This window comes from Amblyomma americanum, chromosome 1, assembly GCF_052857255.1.
Source record: "Amblyomma americanum isolate KBUSLIRL-KWMA chromosome 1, ASM5285725v1, whole genome shotgun sequence".
Classification (NCBI taxonomy): domain Eukaryota; kingdom Metazoa; phylum Arthropoda; class Arachnida; order Ixodida; family Ixodidae; genus Amblyomma; species Amblyomma americanum.
In genome coordinates, this window is record NC_135497.1 from 170532195 (window position 1) to 170548522 (window position 16328).

The window sequence follows — 16328 nt, forward strand, 5'->3', positions numbered from 1 at the left end:
AAAATTACTTATCTTTCCCATGTGGTACCACACTCTAAGAAAAAAACCGGCTCAAGGGGGGAGTAACGTCAACTTTAGTCCTCAAAAGGGCCCGTTAGTCTGCGAAAGGACCAACTGCGGCGAGCTGCGTGCCGTGTGCAAATTTGGAGGACCATTTGTTTAGTCCTGGCCCGAAAAGGACTAACGGGAGGACAAACTGCTCGCTTACTCCGCCGACCGATGCGCGCAAGCATGCATCCATGGATGCACTGGACCGCGAAGCGAAGCTGTCGCGCGCTATGGGAATTTCAGGCGCATGAAGAAATGTGGCGAAAACGCCATTCTTCATGTAGGTGGGCTGGTGGTCCATGCCCCACGTGCCGCGCTTGTTTGGAGGGCGAAGCGTCCATGAGCGGCATGGGTCCAGCGACAGCTCGGTGATCGCTATTTGGTGTAGTCAAGTTCATGCAAGCAACGGATAGCCGTTACGCCGAAATGCGCGTGTACACACACACACACACACACACACACACACACACACACACACACACACACACACACACACACACACACACACACACACACACACACACACACACACACACACACACACACACACACACACACACACACACACACACACACACACACACACACACACACACACACACACACACACACACACACACACACACACACACACACACAAACACGAGGAAAATTCGCTTCCACATATTGCTCACGCCTGTACTTGTTCTTTAAGTCACTAAAGAGGTCAGACATAAATGAGCAGCTTAGCAATTGTTGTAGTGCTGTTGTGTTTGTTTTTGCTGCATGTTCAACCTCCCTGCCATAGGCCTTCAGCACCAGCTCAAACACCAGCTGCAATTCAGAAAAACACCTTCTCAGCCGCTGTGTGTGGCAAGCTGTGCTCTTCAGTGAAAAAGAAAAATAAGTTGCACAGGGTCGATTTTGCCTGGTCCAAAAAGCTGCTAAATCTGTCATGTTGGACTGTTGTCTTCTGAGCTGAACAAACATTCGCCGAAGGTCGTTCTTTCTGGCGGTGACCGCTACCATAGTCCGCTTTGTCAGCCCAGTCCATTTCATGTGGGACAGGCTCGTCGTCGTCCAGTTCTGAATTTTCTGTTTGCTTTCTCGGTGCATCCGTGTTTCAAAATGCTGCCGTTTTCTTCAAGCACATCTCGGTGGCGGCGATATAGATGCGATCTGTAGGATGAAAAATTCGAGTACGAGTTCGCGCAGCCTCCTATGCCGCAGAAAACATTTAAGTTTGGCTCTGCACTGTGAACTAATCCAATGTGCGTGACAACTTTCGTCAGCTGGAACGAAAAGAATGGGCACCTCGGGCAGTACTTCGCGTCCATCGTTGTAGTCGCAAGCCAAAAGACCGCAAAGAGACCCCGCAAACGCGGTGTGCCAATTGCCAGAAAGCCGCAGTTCCTGCATATACATCGGAATCACATCGCTTTAAGCGCAGTTGCCACCAACGGCCAGGGACACGAATAGACACGAACAGCCTCCTAGCGATAAAGCCGCTTGGCTGGCTTGGCTATAGCTTGGCATGTTTGTTGTTGTTTTGCCCTTTCATCATAATAATCAAATTCACTAGGTGCTAGAGCACCTAAGTCGCATTTAGTATAACTAAGTATTTTTGGTGTAATTTTATTTTGCAATAACCTTAGCAATTGGAGTGTCACGTTGTGCAAACTAAGCTGGCCAAGCCAAGCCAAGTCACCACAGTGCTCAGCCAAATTGAAAAAGGCGCATACTGGTACACGTGCTCGAGAAACTACTTCACGTCTCACTCAGCAATGTTCATTGCTGCGCAATTTCGCAGTAGTACATATACGTACGTCACCATGACGAGCAAGTGCCTGGTAACGTTCCGGGAAAGGAATTTTGTTTTGCCCTTTGATGGGACGCTTACACGGCGCGGGCTGGTTGAGCGCGTGAGAGACCATGAGCTGTTCCGCGGCATCGACGTTGCCACCCTCATCTTCACGGTGAGTAATTGTGTAAACTTATCTACGTGGTAGCTCCGTGACAAGTCAGTTGCCGTTCTCGGGTTCTTTTGAGGACTGGTGCTTATAGGCAGGTGCTTATTACATCCACGCGTGTAAATGTGTGTACCTTACTTATGCCTCGCGCTTTTGTCCACAGTGAATTACATAGTGCGTTGACAGTTTGCGTGTAATGTAAAGTTTAAAGCAATATCTCGGCATGCATGTGCTTCCCTATGCGTCATGCTCTAAAAATCTCCCTTTCCGTAAGGATCTCGTGTCACAACAAAGGTCGGCGAATATTAAAAATGCACACCTCAGCGCGCCGCTTAACACTAAGGCAGGTGTATAGAGAATTTTTCACATATTAATGCTTTATTTCAGTCGCGAGGTACAGGCCTGTCTAGAGCGCTGGAGCGGTGTAGTGCGGAGCAAACAAAGTGAAATCTTCACTCAACCGCTGTCAATGCTGCTTCGCACCAGCGCAAGCATTATCTCTACGACCAAATACCTGCGTGAAAATTCCACTTATTTAGTGCGATATGCAGGCATTCCTGTGCTCTAGGCAGGCGTGCTGACGACTGCACACGAAATACCCGAGGTAGAGGGAAGTGTTGCTGGTGTTGCAGTATTTTATGGTCATTGCTCTTCTAAATTGACAGGTCCTGAATTCAGTGCGTAGCCCGTTGATTTAGGTCTCGTAATGCGATGCAGCAAGCATGCCAACATGCTCCGGAAAATAATGTGACACACTCATTTTGAATAGTTTAACTTTACATGGTTAGCTATTTTAGTATCATTCTCGTGTTTCCACAGATGTTCGAAGAAGATTTTAATGTTTTTGTTGACATACCTGAAGACTTCGAAATTCGGGACAGGGAAAAAATCAGTCTCCGAGGATTGCCAGGTTCGGTGAGTACATTTTCTTACCAGTATTAACTATTATTTTGTATATTTCAAATAATGCTGGAGGAGCATCATGCAGCAAGGAGGAGTGTCCAATTTATGTCTTCCACTGCAATCAATGGCAATCATAGTAGAAATGTATGGAAATGTTGGCCACAGTCTGTGCTCACTGTGTAGTATGCTCTTCTCTTGTTCTTTTCTTATTTTAACCTGGCACTTTAGGATTGCGGATGTTCTCGACGAGCCCCAGCAAGCGGAGCAATCCCGTGTCACTGCCACGTACAGCCTCACATACAGCCTGCCAGCTGTACCAAACGATATCCAATTCAGTATAGAGCCCACCAAAGTGGACAGTACTTCAAAGCACGCAGCAGAGTTGTCCAATGGCTCTATCATGACCTCTGCTTATACACCATGTAAGTTATTTGCAAGAATTTTTGACCATGTAGGGCAATGTGGAGATAACTTGGGCTACAAACTTGCGTGGCCATAAGCCATTTTAACGAGAAAGCATGAAGGAGCTCGTGGCGCAGAAAATCCTGTGTCGGCATTAGTGGACATGAGCAAGAAATTTTAATTTGTTGAAAAGGTGGCTATGTCACACATAGAGCGACGGACTTGAAAAGTGGATGAAATTAGAAAACTGGTGATTGTAAGGTTGCAATGTGCCTGGAACATCATTAGGACATCTAGACATATAAAGTGATCCATCGTATAAAGTCCAGCGCTTACAAACACGGACAGAGGACGAGACGAAACGAACTGAAGGCTTTTCAGTTTGTTTCGTCTCGTCCTTTGTCTGTGTTTGTAAGCGCTGGTTTTTATTTGATGGATCACCGCCAAATCGCCCAATCCTCAGTTCTGCATATGAAATGGATGAGTTGCCCCGAAAGGAAAATTGCGGTTAGTTGAGAATCGAATCCGTGACCCTTGGGTTGCGAGTCAGGCATGCTATTGGTATGTCATGTAGGAATGTTCAAAGGACTTGGTTAAAGAGGGCTGTAAATATGTGTGGTTTAGTCTTTCACATATTGATTGTGAGAGAGCAAGCAATGTCCTTGCTTATGTGAGCAAGGGGAACTGCTGTCACGTCGTAAACTTAAAGGCAGAGCTTATGTGTCCTCCCACGTCTTGCACCTAAGACACTGACTGCATCTGAAACTAAAATGTCTATGTGAGCCTACAAAAGAACATCCTCACTGTGTACTGCCTTATACGTTTGTCTTAACTGTGCTAGGTACCCTGGCAAGCTGTACAATGAGGCTGCGTAAGCTCTGGTGTCCAGGTACCCAAACTTGGCTGACGCATCTGGCACCGGCTATGTAAGTAGGCAGCTGAAGCCCTTCAAACTAATCTTGTAGGGACAGCAGACTTTCTTAAATTAACAGGGCGGCCTAGGTGTTCTGAGTATAATAATAATGTCTTCTCTGTTTATCAGTGGTAGCCGTACCATTTTCAATGACTCTGTTTTGGGCGCCACTGATAGTCATTCACACCACAGTGCATGCTGCTGGCATGGCTGGCTGATTCTCTTTCATAAAATACTATCTCACAAAAAAATGGGATAAAAAATTGTTCAGAAATTTCCTGTGGTACGTCGCTAGTGAGGAGGTCCTCTTTCCCTCTTGCTGCAGTAGCGGGGCAGTCATGAGTAATACTTGTTGGGGGGCTAGTTGGTGCATGTTTCCAGAAGATGGTTGTAGCGCCGAAAAAGACAGCAAATTTGGCACACAATTTGAAGCATGTGGCAGCAAAATATAAGGTTCCTGTGGTTTTTTCTACCCCAAAGAAACTGGCTGGCTTGTGCATTAAAACTGATCCCAACAAGGTAAACAAGACTGATTGTAAAAAGAAGCATGCAGCTCCGCTTGTTAAATGTGCCGTGGGAGTCGTATATCAGATTCCTCTCACATGCGGAAAGCACATTGGACAAACCGGCCGCTGTAATAACGACCAATTAGTGGAACGTAATCGGGATTTACAAAATGCACTGGTTCTCATCTGCCACATCATTATAAAGCCTGCAGAGAAGAAAGGAAGATTAAGTGTGTGGCAAGGCTGAAAGAAGCAAAGGTTTTAAACAAGTAAGGACCAGACAGCCCGTGAACTGTTGGCGGCCTTCTATATTAAAAGAAACTGTAGCGATTGTGTTAGTGCCCCATCTATCTCCATTTATAAGAATGAAACTGCTTTTTTAGATACACGGACGTGAGATATGTGTGTGCCTAACCTATCTTTTATCCGGTTTTTTGTAAAACCCTCGCGCGCATGTGTGGTTCTTGCTACCCATCTTGATTTGTCCTTATATTCATTCGCATTCGCGGTGAATAAATAGTTGGAAGTTGTGCCTGTCCCGTCTTGCTTGCTATGTGTTGTCTTTTTCGGTGCTACAGCCGTCTTCTGGAGGTAGTCATGAAGACTGTCGAATAGGACGGTATATTAAAGGGTTGTACGAGAGAGCTTGATAATCCTGGCCCAGCTTGTCTGGTTGGCATTTGAATTGAAGGGTCATTGGTTGGCCTAGTTATTAGAGAACTCCAAGTGATCAAAATTAATCCAGAAACTCCACTGTGGTGCCCATCGTAGCTGATGTGTCGTTTCAGGACATTAAAACAACAAAAAAGTTCGCCTCACAGTGAAAATATAATTGGAAAACAAAGCTTGAATTACTGGAAAGGAACTCTATGCTGCAAATTTGGTAATGTGCGCGCTACCATAAAAAAGTAATGTCGGCGAGAGATCAGTGTGGGTCCTTTAGTGTTTTTATGCTATCAAAAATGTGCTGCTATAAAATATGGAGCAATATCTATAGCTTCTCATGAGGTATTTTTATGTCCATGGGTGTTTACTGGTAGCTTGTGATCAACACCATCACTGTTAGCATGTATTTAATTGTACTGTGATTGCTTTTGTCAGTGCAAGTAGTAATGCTTGCATTGTGTGGGATGTTTTAAACACAGGACTCTTGGCGAGAAGCTCTCCGTTTCAAGGCAAAATATGAGCGGAGAAAAATCCGTATCCAGCAGAATGATGGGGCAGATTCTCCACCGTCAAAAAAACCAACGAAAGATGGGAAAGTGGCCACGGTTGGCGGAAATGCCCTGCAGCGTGTTTTGAGGCCGTCTGTGGCATGCATTTGGATTTCATATAGTCCTTGTGCTGAAGACAGCCTGGTGTGCAGTGTGAAGTAGGCTCCTTTTGCTTGCAGGCAACTGCACCAGACGGGGAGGATGAGGAGAGTATTGCTGGCCACATCGAAGGAATGAAGTCCGCGGTACAAAAAGCTCGGACAGACATGGCTTACATAATAGACTGTATGCGCCGTACATTTCCTACCCGAAGGAAGTGGATTGGATCCGAGGATCCATCAGTGGAAGTGGCAATACAGAAATTTCCAGCATTGGCCATGAGCTCAATCGTAAGTTCAGTAACTAGACCATCAGTTAGCGAAGCAAGGAAAAAGAAATTTTCTTTTTCTTTTTCTCTTTTGTCTTTCTTTCTTTTAATCCTTTCCTTTTTTGATTTCAGTTGCGGTGCCTGCACTTTGCATTCCATCTTAGTGGAGGCGAAATACAAAAGTGTGGATATGCTGTGTGACGTCAGTGCATGTTTAAGGACCTCAGATGGTCTACACTGTCTGGAGCCTTTCACTACGGCGTCCCATATGGCCTGAATCGTCTCGGGACGTTAAACCCGCTAAAGCAATTAGGCGGAAGTGGTCTATATGTGCAGAAAATTCAGCTCAAATTTATTTCTCTTTGCCTCAGTGGAGACCTGATTGAATGGCTCGCACTGTTTGAATTTCAGAATACACCTAGGGTTGGTTCAGTGTAGCATGCCCTGATTCCACATTCTGGTCTTTTTGTTTTTGTTGCTCGACTTCTGCTGTTTAGTCGTTTATTTATTGCACGGTTCTTGTATGTGCTTCAAGTTGGTACTACTGGTGTTTGCTGGTGACCGCTGTTACATGGTGGACACTGAAGGGAAATATCGAACTAAGCAAAACAGTCAGGATATTCGTGAGGGACCGTACTTATACTTTCGATGCACTGAATAGTACCTGCATTGCAGAGAAAATCCACACAATGAAAGTCCAAAGATCATTCCACATTTAAGCGGAAATGCCACAGGAAAAAAAACAATTTTAAATAGTCCATCCAGAGCAGTGAAATTTTGTGTGCTTATACTGCTTTTCTGCTCTTTTCAGGACACTAATTAGTTCTCTTGTAGTGCGCACTTTTGCTCAGTGCTGCTAACAGGCCTCAAAAAACAATTTGTGTAGGTTTAATCTTACTTGAACCTGGTTATAACTAGAAAAAGCATTCGTGGGTGGTCCAACTCGCTCATCCATTGTAGATGAAGGCGGCAGACACAACCATTTTGTTGCAGCTTCTAATCACATGATCACCATGACGTCACACATGGTGGTGACGCCACCAAAGGCCAAAGGTTCTTTGCCACGGCAACTATTCCCTGTTGAATCTCTCCGTAACCAGCCAACTTGGGCTCTCTCCTTACTGGTGGTAGTGCTCGGCAAAGCCATCTACCGGTTGCGTGCCTTAAGTCTCAGCCACTGTGCCACTCTGCGGGTAGTGTTATAAAAGCTCAGAGGGCCTATAAAACACTACTAGGAAAGTTGGAGCCAGGGGAATTTCTGAGTTGTACCTGGAGTAGTAGAGCTTTTGCTCTAAAAAGGCCCTTTTGTGCGCATGCTTTCTCATAGAAAATGTTCACTGGGAACTACCAGCAGTAGCTTATTTTATAGCTTACTAACTATAGAATGCAGGGAAATAGCCCTGATGTAGTGATGGAAGTTCCTGGTGTGAAAAAAAAATTGTGATGTTATTGTTATGTTTTTGGGACTCATTACTGTTGTATCGTTTCTATACACTTGCATTAGAGATACTGCAATTCTTAGGCGACATCTGAAGCTACACAATGCAAAGGACACATTTGCCAAGTTTCAGTGCGATACGAAAAGTGCAAGTACCAAAAATTCTGGGCGGACTTCGAAAATTTGCACCCAGGATCTTTTGTAAGTCTCCATTCCATATCACGGTGAAACGTCGCAGATGTGTTCTGTAGAATGTGTATGTGTAACTTGCAAATATCTATTCAGAATTTCAATATCTCTGCTACAAGTTTAGAGAGGCTTCAAACTACACTAATCTAAGTAATGATTCTGAAAAACTAAAGGGTAACATCACAATTTATTTTTCCCATACTAGAAAAACTTTCATGACCAAATTTGAGCTAGTTTCCGGCATTCTACAATTATTAAGCCGCAAAATTAGCTGTTGCTCTTCGTACCCAGTGAAAATTTTCAATGTGAAATCGTGCACAAAAGGTTCTTTGTTTTAATCTTGTTAGCAACACTGAGCTAAAAGTAATCCTTCTACAAGGAAAATAATTATTGTTCTGAAAAAGGTAGAAAAAACAGTATAAGTGCAGTTTCATTGTTCTAGGTAGATTAGTTAAAAAGATTTCTTTTAGTAGCTTCTCTCGTTAAAGTCCCCACGGAAAATGAAGCACAGTGACAATATTTGTATGATGCATTTGTAATGGAGCTCTACGGCCAATGAGAGGTGCCACCTGCCTGCCGGGGGCACTGGTGCATCTCTTAAAGGGACACTGAGACGAGCCCTATAAATTTTTTTTAGCAAAATCTGATAGTTCGGCATTTCATGCTACCAGTCATTTAAATGCTTACTGCTCATAGAAAACCTGTGCTGAAGTTTGTTGTGTCGACCACTACATTTCAATACGCAGCCTAGCAGTGAGAGGTGTAAGCAGTTTCTGGCACACTCATAGTGCTTCCTACCTGCCCTTATTGCATGAGCTTCCACACATTGTGAAGGCCACACTAGGCGAGCATCACTAATTTGGTCTGCAGGGACTGCCTTCTGTGGCTATGCTGAGCAGGAAAGGGAAAGACGGGTCTTTGTTTAGTGAAGGCTGGAGAACTGAGGAGCAAGTGTCAATCTGCAGCAGAATAAAGTCCCGAAGAGAACGGGGACTAGGGGGATCAGCTCGCATAATAAATGCCCCCGCCCTTTTTTTTATGGAGCCATGCAAACAATTCTTAGATATGGCTGAACCAGGCCTTAGCTCTCTCTCGCTCACCTCATCAACTGCGCACTTTAAGCGGGATTCACACGAGAGAGGATTCTACCCCTATCGAGCGGGGAGGTGTGTACACATCACCAGAAATTGACGTCCTTGGGCGCCAGCCCAGGGGTGCCTGGCCTCTGGGATATGGGTCCTTTTGCTTGGCCAGCACAAAAGCTTCCTCGGTTGGAGGGGGTAAGCGGTCATTTTGTTGTAGTTTTGGGCCATAATATTATTTTAAGAGAATTTTGTTTCTACAGGTCTGGGAATATTCACTACAAGCACAGGAGCTGCTTTCTTGTGCTTCGGCACACTCTAATATAGTCAAGCAAGCTATTGACAGCTTGTCTCGAATCTGCTCTTTTGAGGTCACGTAATCACGTATTTAAGTTTTAACAAGCTAGTTGAAACGGTTGTTGTTAGCTGGGTTCCCCTGTGCGGTTATCACTTCATGCTGAGGCAGTTTTCTAAAAAAAGAAATGGTGCATATTGTGGAAGCAATGCAAAGAGGAAAAAATGATGCAGCTAAACTCGAAATACCATATGCACATAAGGTTGCTCATGAAAAAGAAAATAGCTGACAGACATGGTATACAAGTTGTGTTTGCTGCTGATCAAAAGCTCGCCCAAATTTTGTTGCACATTTTGTGCTATGGAAGAAAAAAAGGGCCAAAAAGTTTGTGCCATGTTGGAGCCGGGTTGTTTATGAAATTCTGTTGACCTGTGGGAAGACCCATGTAGGCCAACGAGGCACCTACGTTTGTGGTCATTAACATGTACAGAAGAACATCTATTACAGCATTGTGGCCACGGATGCATGTGGTAAAGATTTTGCACCAGAAAGTTGTTGGAAGCTTATGCATAAAAAAAAAAGGAAATGCACTAGCGAAGTATCTGTACAGCTCTTAAAAGCCAAATTGTGGATCTTGAAATTCTATGCATGAATGCATACTGTTTACAGCTGTTCATTCTGCATGTGTGTTGTTTTTTTATATTTCCTCACCTGAAAAGCAAATTGCATAAAGCAGATAAAGTGGGCAATGTGTGATGCCTGTTTGTCTTGCGCTGGCGCTTTACTGCTACTTAGAACTATGAACCATCTTGCCTGACAGCAAGCTCCGCTACTACTTTACATTCTGCCTGAACTATTGTTCTTGGTTTATGTCTAGTTAACCCCAAATTGGCAGCTATCACTTCAAGAATGTGTTTGATATACAGGTCTATTGCTTAATTTGTTATGCCTTCTAGTGTGAAATGTAGCAGCGCATTGTTTGGGTAGTTAGTGTGGCGCACCTTTTATTTTGGTTATCTCCAGTGCAGCCATTCTGGGATGACAACGCACTTTCCTTGATGCCTCTTGAAGGCACTAATATAGTCTGCATGCAGTAAAAAGTTGGCTGGAGCAGGACCTTCGGACTGAAGCATATTGTAACAAGCAATAAAGATCAGAATTTATTTTTCATTTAATTTTGGTGCTCTTTTTATGTCTCCATGTTTCATGTCACTGTATTTAAAATTCATTCGCCACTCTTTCAGAGACAACAGTCACGGCAGCAGTATGCCTGTTGCGAAGCTTGGTGAAAGAAAGAGTGGAGACTTTCGTCCGCCCATTTGTAAGTTTCTAAAACCACATGTGTGAGCAGCAATGTTTTTTGGGATGCTGGGGGCATGCAGTTCTTTTTTCTCCTTGAGAATGCATTTGCCTTTACTTTTGTTTCTTAAACAAGTTAAACAAATATACCGTGTCAGACTGAAGAAAACAAATACACAGTATTTGATATAATAACATAGCTTTGGATACTAGCCTTCATATTCTTGTTACATGGGAATTTTCAGTGGTTTCTTAATCAAGTTAAACAAATATACTGCATCATGCTGAAGAAAAAAAATACACAGTATTTTATATAATAACATGGCTTTGCATACTAGCCTTCATACTAATGTCACATGGACATTTTCAGAGGCTATGTAGTCCAGAGGCTTAGAAATTCTCAATTGCTATCGAACTCGAATCAGGTGTGCTGCTACAGTAAACTCTATCACCATTGAAGGATTCCATCTCACACTGAGGCATAGTGGCGTCACTATCGCAGCCAGTCATTGTTCAGGCATCCAAGCAATTGACTAATAAATGACCTCCAGAGCAGCTGACTTGGTTTAAATGCAACATTTTTGCTTAGGTGGCCTATTTAGCTAATTAGCTCTAGTAAGCCACCTTTTAATAAGTATTAAGCATTGTGGAGGGACAACCTTGCAAATGCTTCCTTTACATGCAAGGCTGGAGGTGTCTGAACTTGGGATTTCTCGAATGATTTGCAAAACACTCTTTTCTAAAACTTGTGTGTGCGTTTGTTCTTTTTTTACAGGATCCTGCAGCTGTGCACTATATCCCAACTGTAGTGCACAGCGGAGGCGTTCTGACAACGTCAGATTTTTCTGTTTGCCTTGGGAAGATTTGTGTCAACGAGACAAGCCTGCTGGCGGCACTTGCAACACAGATGGCCTTGTACTGGGCATTTAATATCGTTTTTGACAAAAAAGCACAGCGGTCATTTGACTTGCTGTGCAGGCTCATCAACGTCGACAGTGGCCTACGGCCAACACCACTTGTGCGTTTGGCACAAACTGTTTTGGGAAAATAAAAATTCTCAAGCTGAAATTAAATTGTCCAGTTTCACATTCCTACACATGTTCGTGGAGTGGTGAGAAGCACAGCCAACCTCAGCTAGCATGCCTGCATGGGTCTGGCAAGGATAACCATGTCATCCACAGGTGGATGAAAATTTTGTCTCAATGGATTAATGATTAGTCCCTGGAAAATCATTCAAATGGATCAACAGTTAATCCTGAGGCGGGAACATTTCCTCTCTCAGGGACCATTTCTGAAGATAAACAGATAATCCTGAGGGAGTAACATTTGCTCTCCCAGGGATCATTTCTGAGGATCAGCTGTTAGTCCTTAGAGGGTAACATTTGCTCCCTCAGGGATCATTATCAAGGATCAAGTGTTAGTCTCTTGAGGACCATCTGCAAGGTGCAACCATTAGTCTCCCAGCAGTTAGTCCTTCAGAGACTAACTGTATATCCCCTTGCAGTTGATCCCCAAAAGGACGAATGGTTGTGGCAAATCACTTGGTCCCCCAAAGGACTAACCTCCCTACCCCTTTTAGTCCTTTTTTTCTTAGAGTGCATGTGGAAAGACAGAGCGAGGAAAGGTGAGTGCAGCCGAAATCACCTGCATTATTGCTCGAAATACGAGGGATTTATGGGGTCATTGGGCTTTCAACCCTAAGATGTGACGTTTCAGCTCTGGTCGCAAGGTAAAGAGGATGAGCACGCCTGCAGTGTATCTCTACAGTTTTATAGATTTAGTTGCTGATATATTGGCAGTGCGTGGTTGGTAATAAAGACAGCGTAGAGGGAGTGCGCGTACGGGGTAAACGGAGTCTCATACATCGAGAACAATACGGTCATGCCTCTCCTTCCAACGGCTGCATTGCAAGGAAATTATATCATTGAAATGTTCTCGCGGCTTCGTTTAGTCTGTGTATACATATTTATAGCATTTACCACCTAAGAGTACAGCACCTCGTCAGCAATTGGATATTGGTCACAGAGTAAAGAGAATTTATTAGCGACAATGAAGGAATAGGACATGTTGTGGAACGATGATGACAGATGGTAATGTAGCGCAGAGTACGCACAAACATAAACACAGTTTCAGGACAGTTTCAAGGCAGCAGGGGTGGTTCAGTGGCGATGGCACTCTGCTTCTGACCCAAAAGACGCGGGCTCGATCCTGGCCGTGACAGGATCGAGCGACCGCGTCCCCATCGCCTTAGTCGCTTTGGGACGTTAAACCCCCATAAACCATAAACCAGTTTCAAGACATTGCACACAACGTGCATGGTTCAGGTCTGCTTCAGTACTGCTCATCCCGTGAGCTTTGCAAGAAGGCGATATTTGCCCTCCAGCTACTGAAAACACACAAACACACACCACTGGCCTAGCATAGAACTTGTATTAGTAATAATGTCCTTCGTCCTTCGCTTCGTTAAGGAGGTAAACAGTGAAGGAATCGAATTGCGTATTCCTAATTCTACAAAGTTTTAAAACTAAAGGTTTATTTGACGAGTGTCAAGCGAGAATATGCCCATCTGAATGTTACACCTGGAATGCTGGTAATATATGTTGCTGGAAACTAGCCTGGCGAAAACTTAGGGTGGCGAGATGCCTTTTCACGAGTTCAAAAGGAGGAGATCAAAGAGACTAAGACTTTAGAAATAGATAATTGTTGCGACATTTAACCTTAAATGAAAGAAAATATGGCTAAAGAATGGCTGGAAGCTTAGCACTGAAGCCGGAATTATTGTGCGAAAGCACGGTTTTAATGCGAGAGCATAACTTGGCTCACTGAGCGGAAACGCCGCCGTCGCCAGAAATCCGTGGCAGGCACGCATGGCAGAACGTTGCCGTCGAATGACGTCGTCACCCCTCCTCAAGGAATAGGCCATCACAACGCAGATGTAGATCGAAAAGTAATAATAATAATTGGTTTTTGGGGAAAGGAAATGGCGCAGTATCTGTCTCATATATCGTTGAACACCTGAACCGCGCCGTAAGGGACGGGAGAAGGGAGGGAGTGAAAGAAGAAAGGAAGAAGGAGGTGCCGTAGTGGAGGGCTCCGGAATAATTTCTACCACCTGGGGATCTTTAACTTGCACTGACATCGCACAGCACACGGGCGCCTTCGCGTTTTGCCTCCATAAAAACGCAGCCGCCGCGGTCGGGTTCGAACCCGGGAACTCCGGATCAGTAGTCGAGCGCCCTAACCACTGAGCCACCGCGGCGGGTGAGATCGAGAAATAATTATAATAATTGGTTTTGGGGGAAAGGAAATGGCGCAGTATCTGTCTCACATATCGGGGGCACCTGAACCGCGCCGTAAGGGACTGGGATAAAGGATGGAGTGAAAGAAGAAAGGAAGAAAGATGTGCCGTAGTGGAGGGCTCCGGAATAATTTCGACCACCTGGGGATCTTTAACGTGCACTGACATCGCACAGCACACGTGCGCCTTAGCGTTTTGCCTCCATAAAAACGCAGCCGCCGCGGTCGGGTTCGAACCCGGGAACTCCGGATCAGCAGCCGAGCACCCTAACCACTGAGCCACCGCGGCGAGATCGAGAAAGGCGAGACGACTTTCGCGGTGAATAATAATATTAATAATTGGTTTTTGGGGAAAGGAAATGGCGCAGTATCTTTCTCATATGTTGTGTGACCCCTGAACCGCGCCGTAAGGGAAGGGGTAAAGGAGGCAGTTAAATAAGAAAAGAAGAAAGAGGGCTGTAGTGGAGGGCTCCGGAATCATTTCGACCACCTGGGGATCTTTAACGTGCACGAAAACAGGTTTGGAGGCGCCCCTCCTCCTCCTCCTGCAGTGGCTATACAATACCCTCTCATGTGAATTACATAGCATATTACACTCAAGATGGGGCCGGCTGGACCACTCCCTCTAATGCATTAGGTGAGGGGTGAAAGCCCCGACACATTTGAAGTGGTACATGTACACAGTGGCGTGTCGGCTCCGCGAGATAAGCAAGGAAATAGGATGCCCAAAGTCGTACTCATGTAAACGAAGCTAATGGAGTCTTCGGGATCAGAAGTTGAATCGCTCATATCTGCATCATTAGGCGAGATAGCAAAGCGTGGCCGGAGGCGGCAGCTCACTACCGACGAAGTACGAGGCCATCGCAACCAAGCGAAACGTGTGAAGCGAGCTGTTGCAGCGAAACAACGTTCACCTCCAAGTCCCAAGCAAGTCAGACAGACAGACAGAAAAACTTTATTGAGCAAGTGAGTTTTAGACCCAGCAGGGTCCCTGGGCCACTGCGCGGTCCCGCACTCCAAACAAGTTAGCGAACACACCGCGACATATATAAATGTTCTCGCATTTACACATCATAAGCATTGCTTAGGTGCCCCCATAAATTTTTTTCTGGTGGGCACTGCCGCCACGTGCCTAAAAGCGCGATTGAGTAGTCCACTGACCCAGGGAGCCAGTTATGCGTTTTTCCTTTTCTCAAAATCAACGGAGTCTAAATCTTCCGCTAGCTTTGAGAAAAGGAAAGGCGCATAACTTCCTCAATTTTTAGGTGGATGCCAACGTTTACTCACAGCGCTATTGAGGTTTCCACTGATCCAGTGAGCCAGTTACACTTGCTTCTCGGAGGCTTCACACATATGAACGCTTTGGTGAAACCGAGGAAACCCGCCCCGGTGGCTCAGTGGTTAGGGCGCTCGGCTACTGATCCGGAGTTTACGGGTTCGAACCCGACCTCGGCGGCTGCGTTTTTATGGAGGCAAAACATTAAGGCGCCCGTGTGCTGTGCGATGTCAGTGCACGTTAACAATCCCAGGTGGTCTAAATTATTCCGGAAGCCTTCCACTACAGCAGCTCCTTCTTCTCTCACTCCCTCCTTTATCGCTTCCCTTACGTCGCGGTTTAGGTGTCCGTCGAGATGTGAGACCGATACTGCGCCATTTCCTTTCCCCAAAAACCAATTATTACAATTATTATTAGCCCAGGGAGTGCGGCTACAAGTATTTTCGCGCTGAAAATTGGCTGTGGCTCAGCTCGGCTATTCCAGGATATACGTAGCGAGAGGTACGTTTCCCTGACTGAGCTTCTTGTGGTCACTGTATGTTTAGCAATGAGAGATATTGGGTATACACATCTTTGATTCATTTTGCTTGATAGAGACAAAGACCTCTATGATCGATAAAGTAGCATACAGCGGTCTATTTCTGCTTGACAGATGTTCCCGCTACCACGTGGACTCCTTGGATGATAATGCCGCTTTCCAGAAGCCGAACACAGCAGGCTTCCCCATTATTCACCGCGATCGAAAGGAGATGTCTGGCGGCGGTGACACCTTGTTTCACGTACACACAGACTCCAGCGTTCTTATTTTGTTCAAACCAACTGCCAGGCGACAATCTCAGGACAGGAAGAGTTAATCTTCTCTTGTCTATACCATCGCATAGCAACGGCTGGACTCTCCTTCTCTGCATGCATGTCAAACGTTGTGATACAGACGCCCACTATATCTTCGCCGTTTATACACAATCCTGCGCACTCGAAGTGGGGTTCGGGTGATAGAGCGGCGTGCGGCGATGCGGCGACGAAGAACGCGGCGCAGCTGTGGGGTCTCTCTGGTTACCATGGTATCGGCGCATGTGCACAACTGCTCATCCGCGCGACGTCACGCTCGGCTTTGACGATGGAGTGGCGCGTGGCCGCGGCGACGGCGAAG

At 45.4% G+C, this 16328-nt stretch overlaps 2 protein-coding genes across 9 annotated transcripts in view; one reads left to right on the top strand and one right to left on the bottom strand.

The window, feature by feature from the left end:
• Positions 1-16328, bottom strand: part of LOC144114182 (uncharacterized) — a 208048-nt gene that overhangs the window by 40694 nt on the left and 151026 nt on the right. The window lies entirely within an intron of this gene.
• On the top strand, positions 713-11864 carry LOC144114180 (uncharacterized). 7 transcript variants are annotated; one of them, XM_077647754.1, is made up of 7 exons: positions 713-2003; positions 2817-2912; positions 3129-3322; positions 5867-6324; positions 7807-7941; positions 10551-10627; positions 11381-11845. In XM_077647754.1, exons 1-4 carry the CDS (start codon positions 1812-1814, stop codon positions 6021-6023), a joined length of 639 nt encoding a protein of 212 aa, XP_077503880.1. In that variant the 5' UTR covers positions 713-1811; the 3' UTR covers positions 6024-6324; positions 7807-7941; positions 10551-10627; positions 11381-11845. The 7 variants fall into 7 exon arrangements, with proteins under 7 accessions (XP_077503880.1, XP_077503884.1, XP_077503877.1 ...); XM_077647756.1 differs by adding an exon at positions 4144-4228 and having other exon boundaries at positions 715-2003; positions 7807-10627; positions 11381-11858; XM_077647757.1 differs by adding an exon at positions 4144-4228 and having other exon boundaries at positions 717-2003; positions 6115-6324; positions 7807-10627; positions 11381-11857.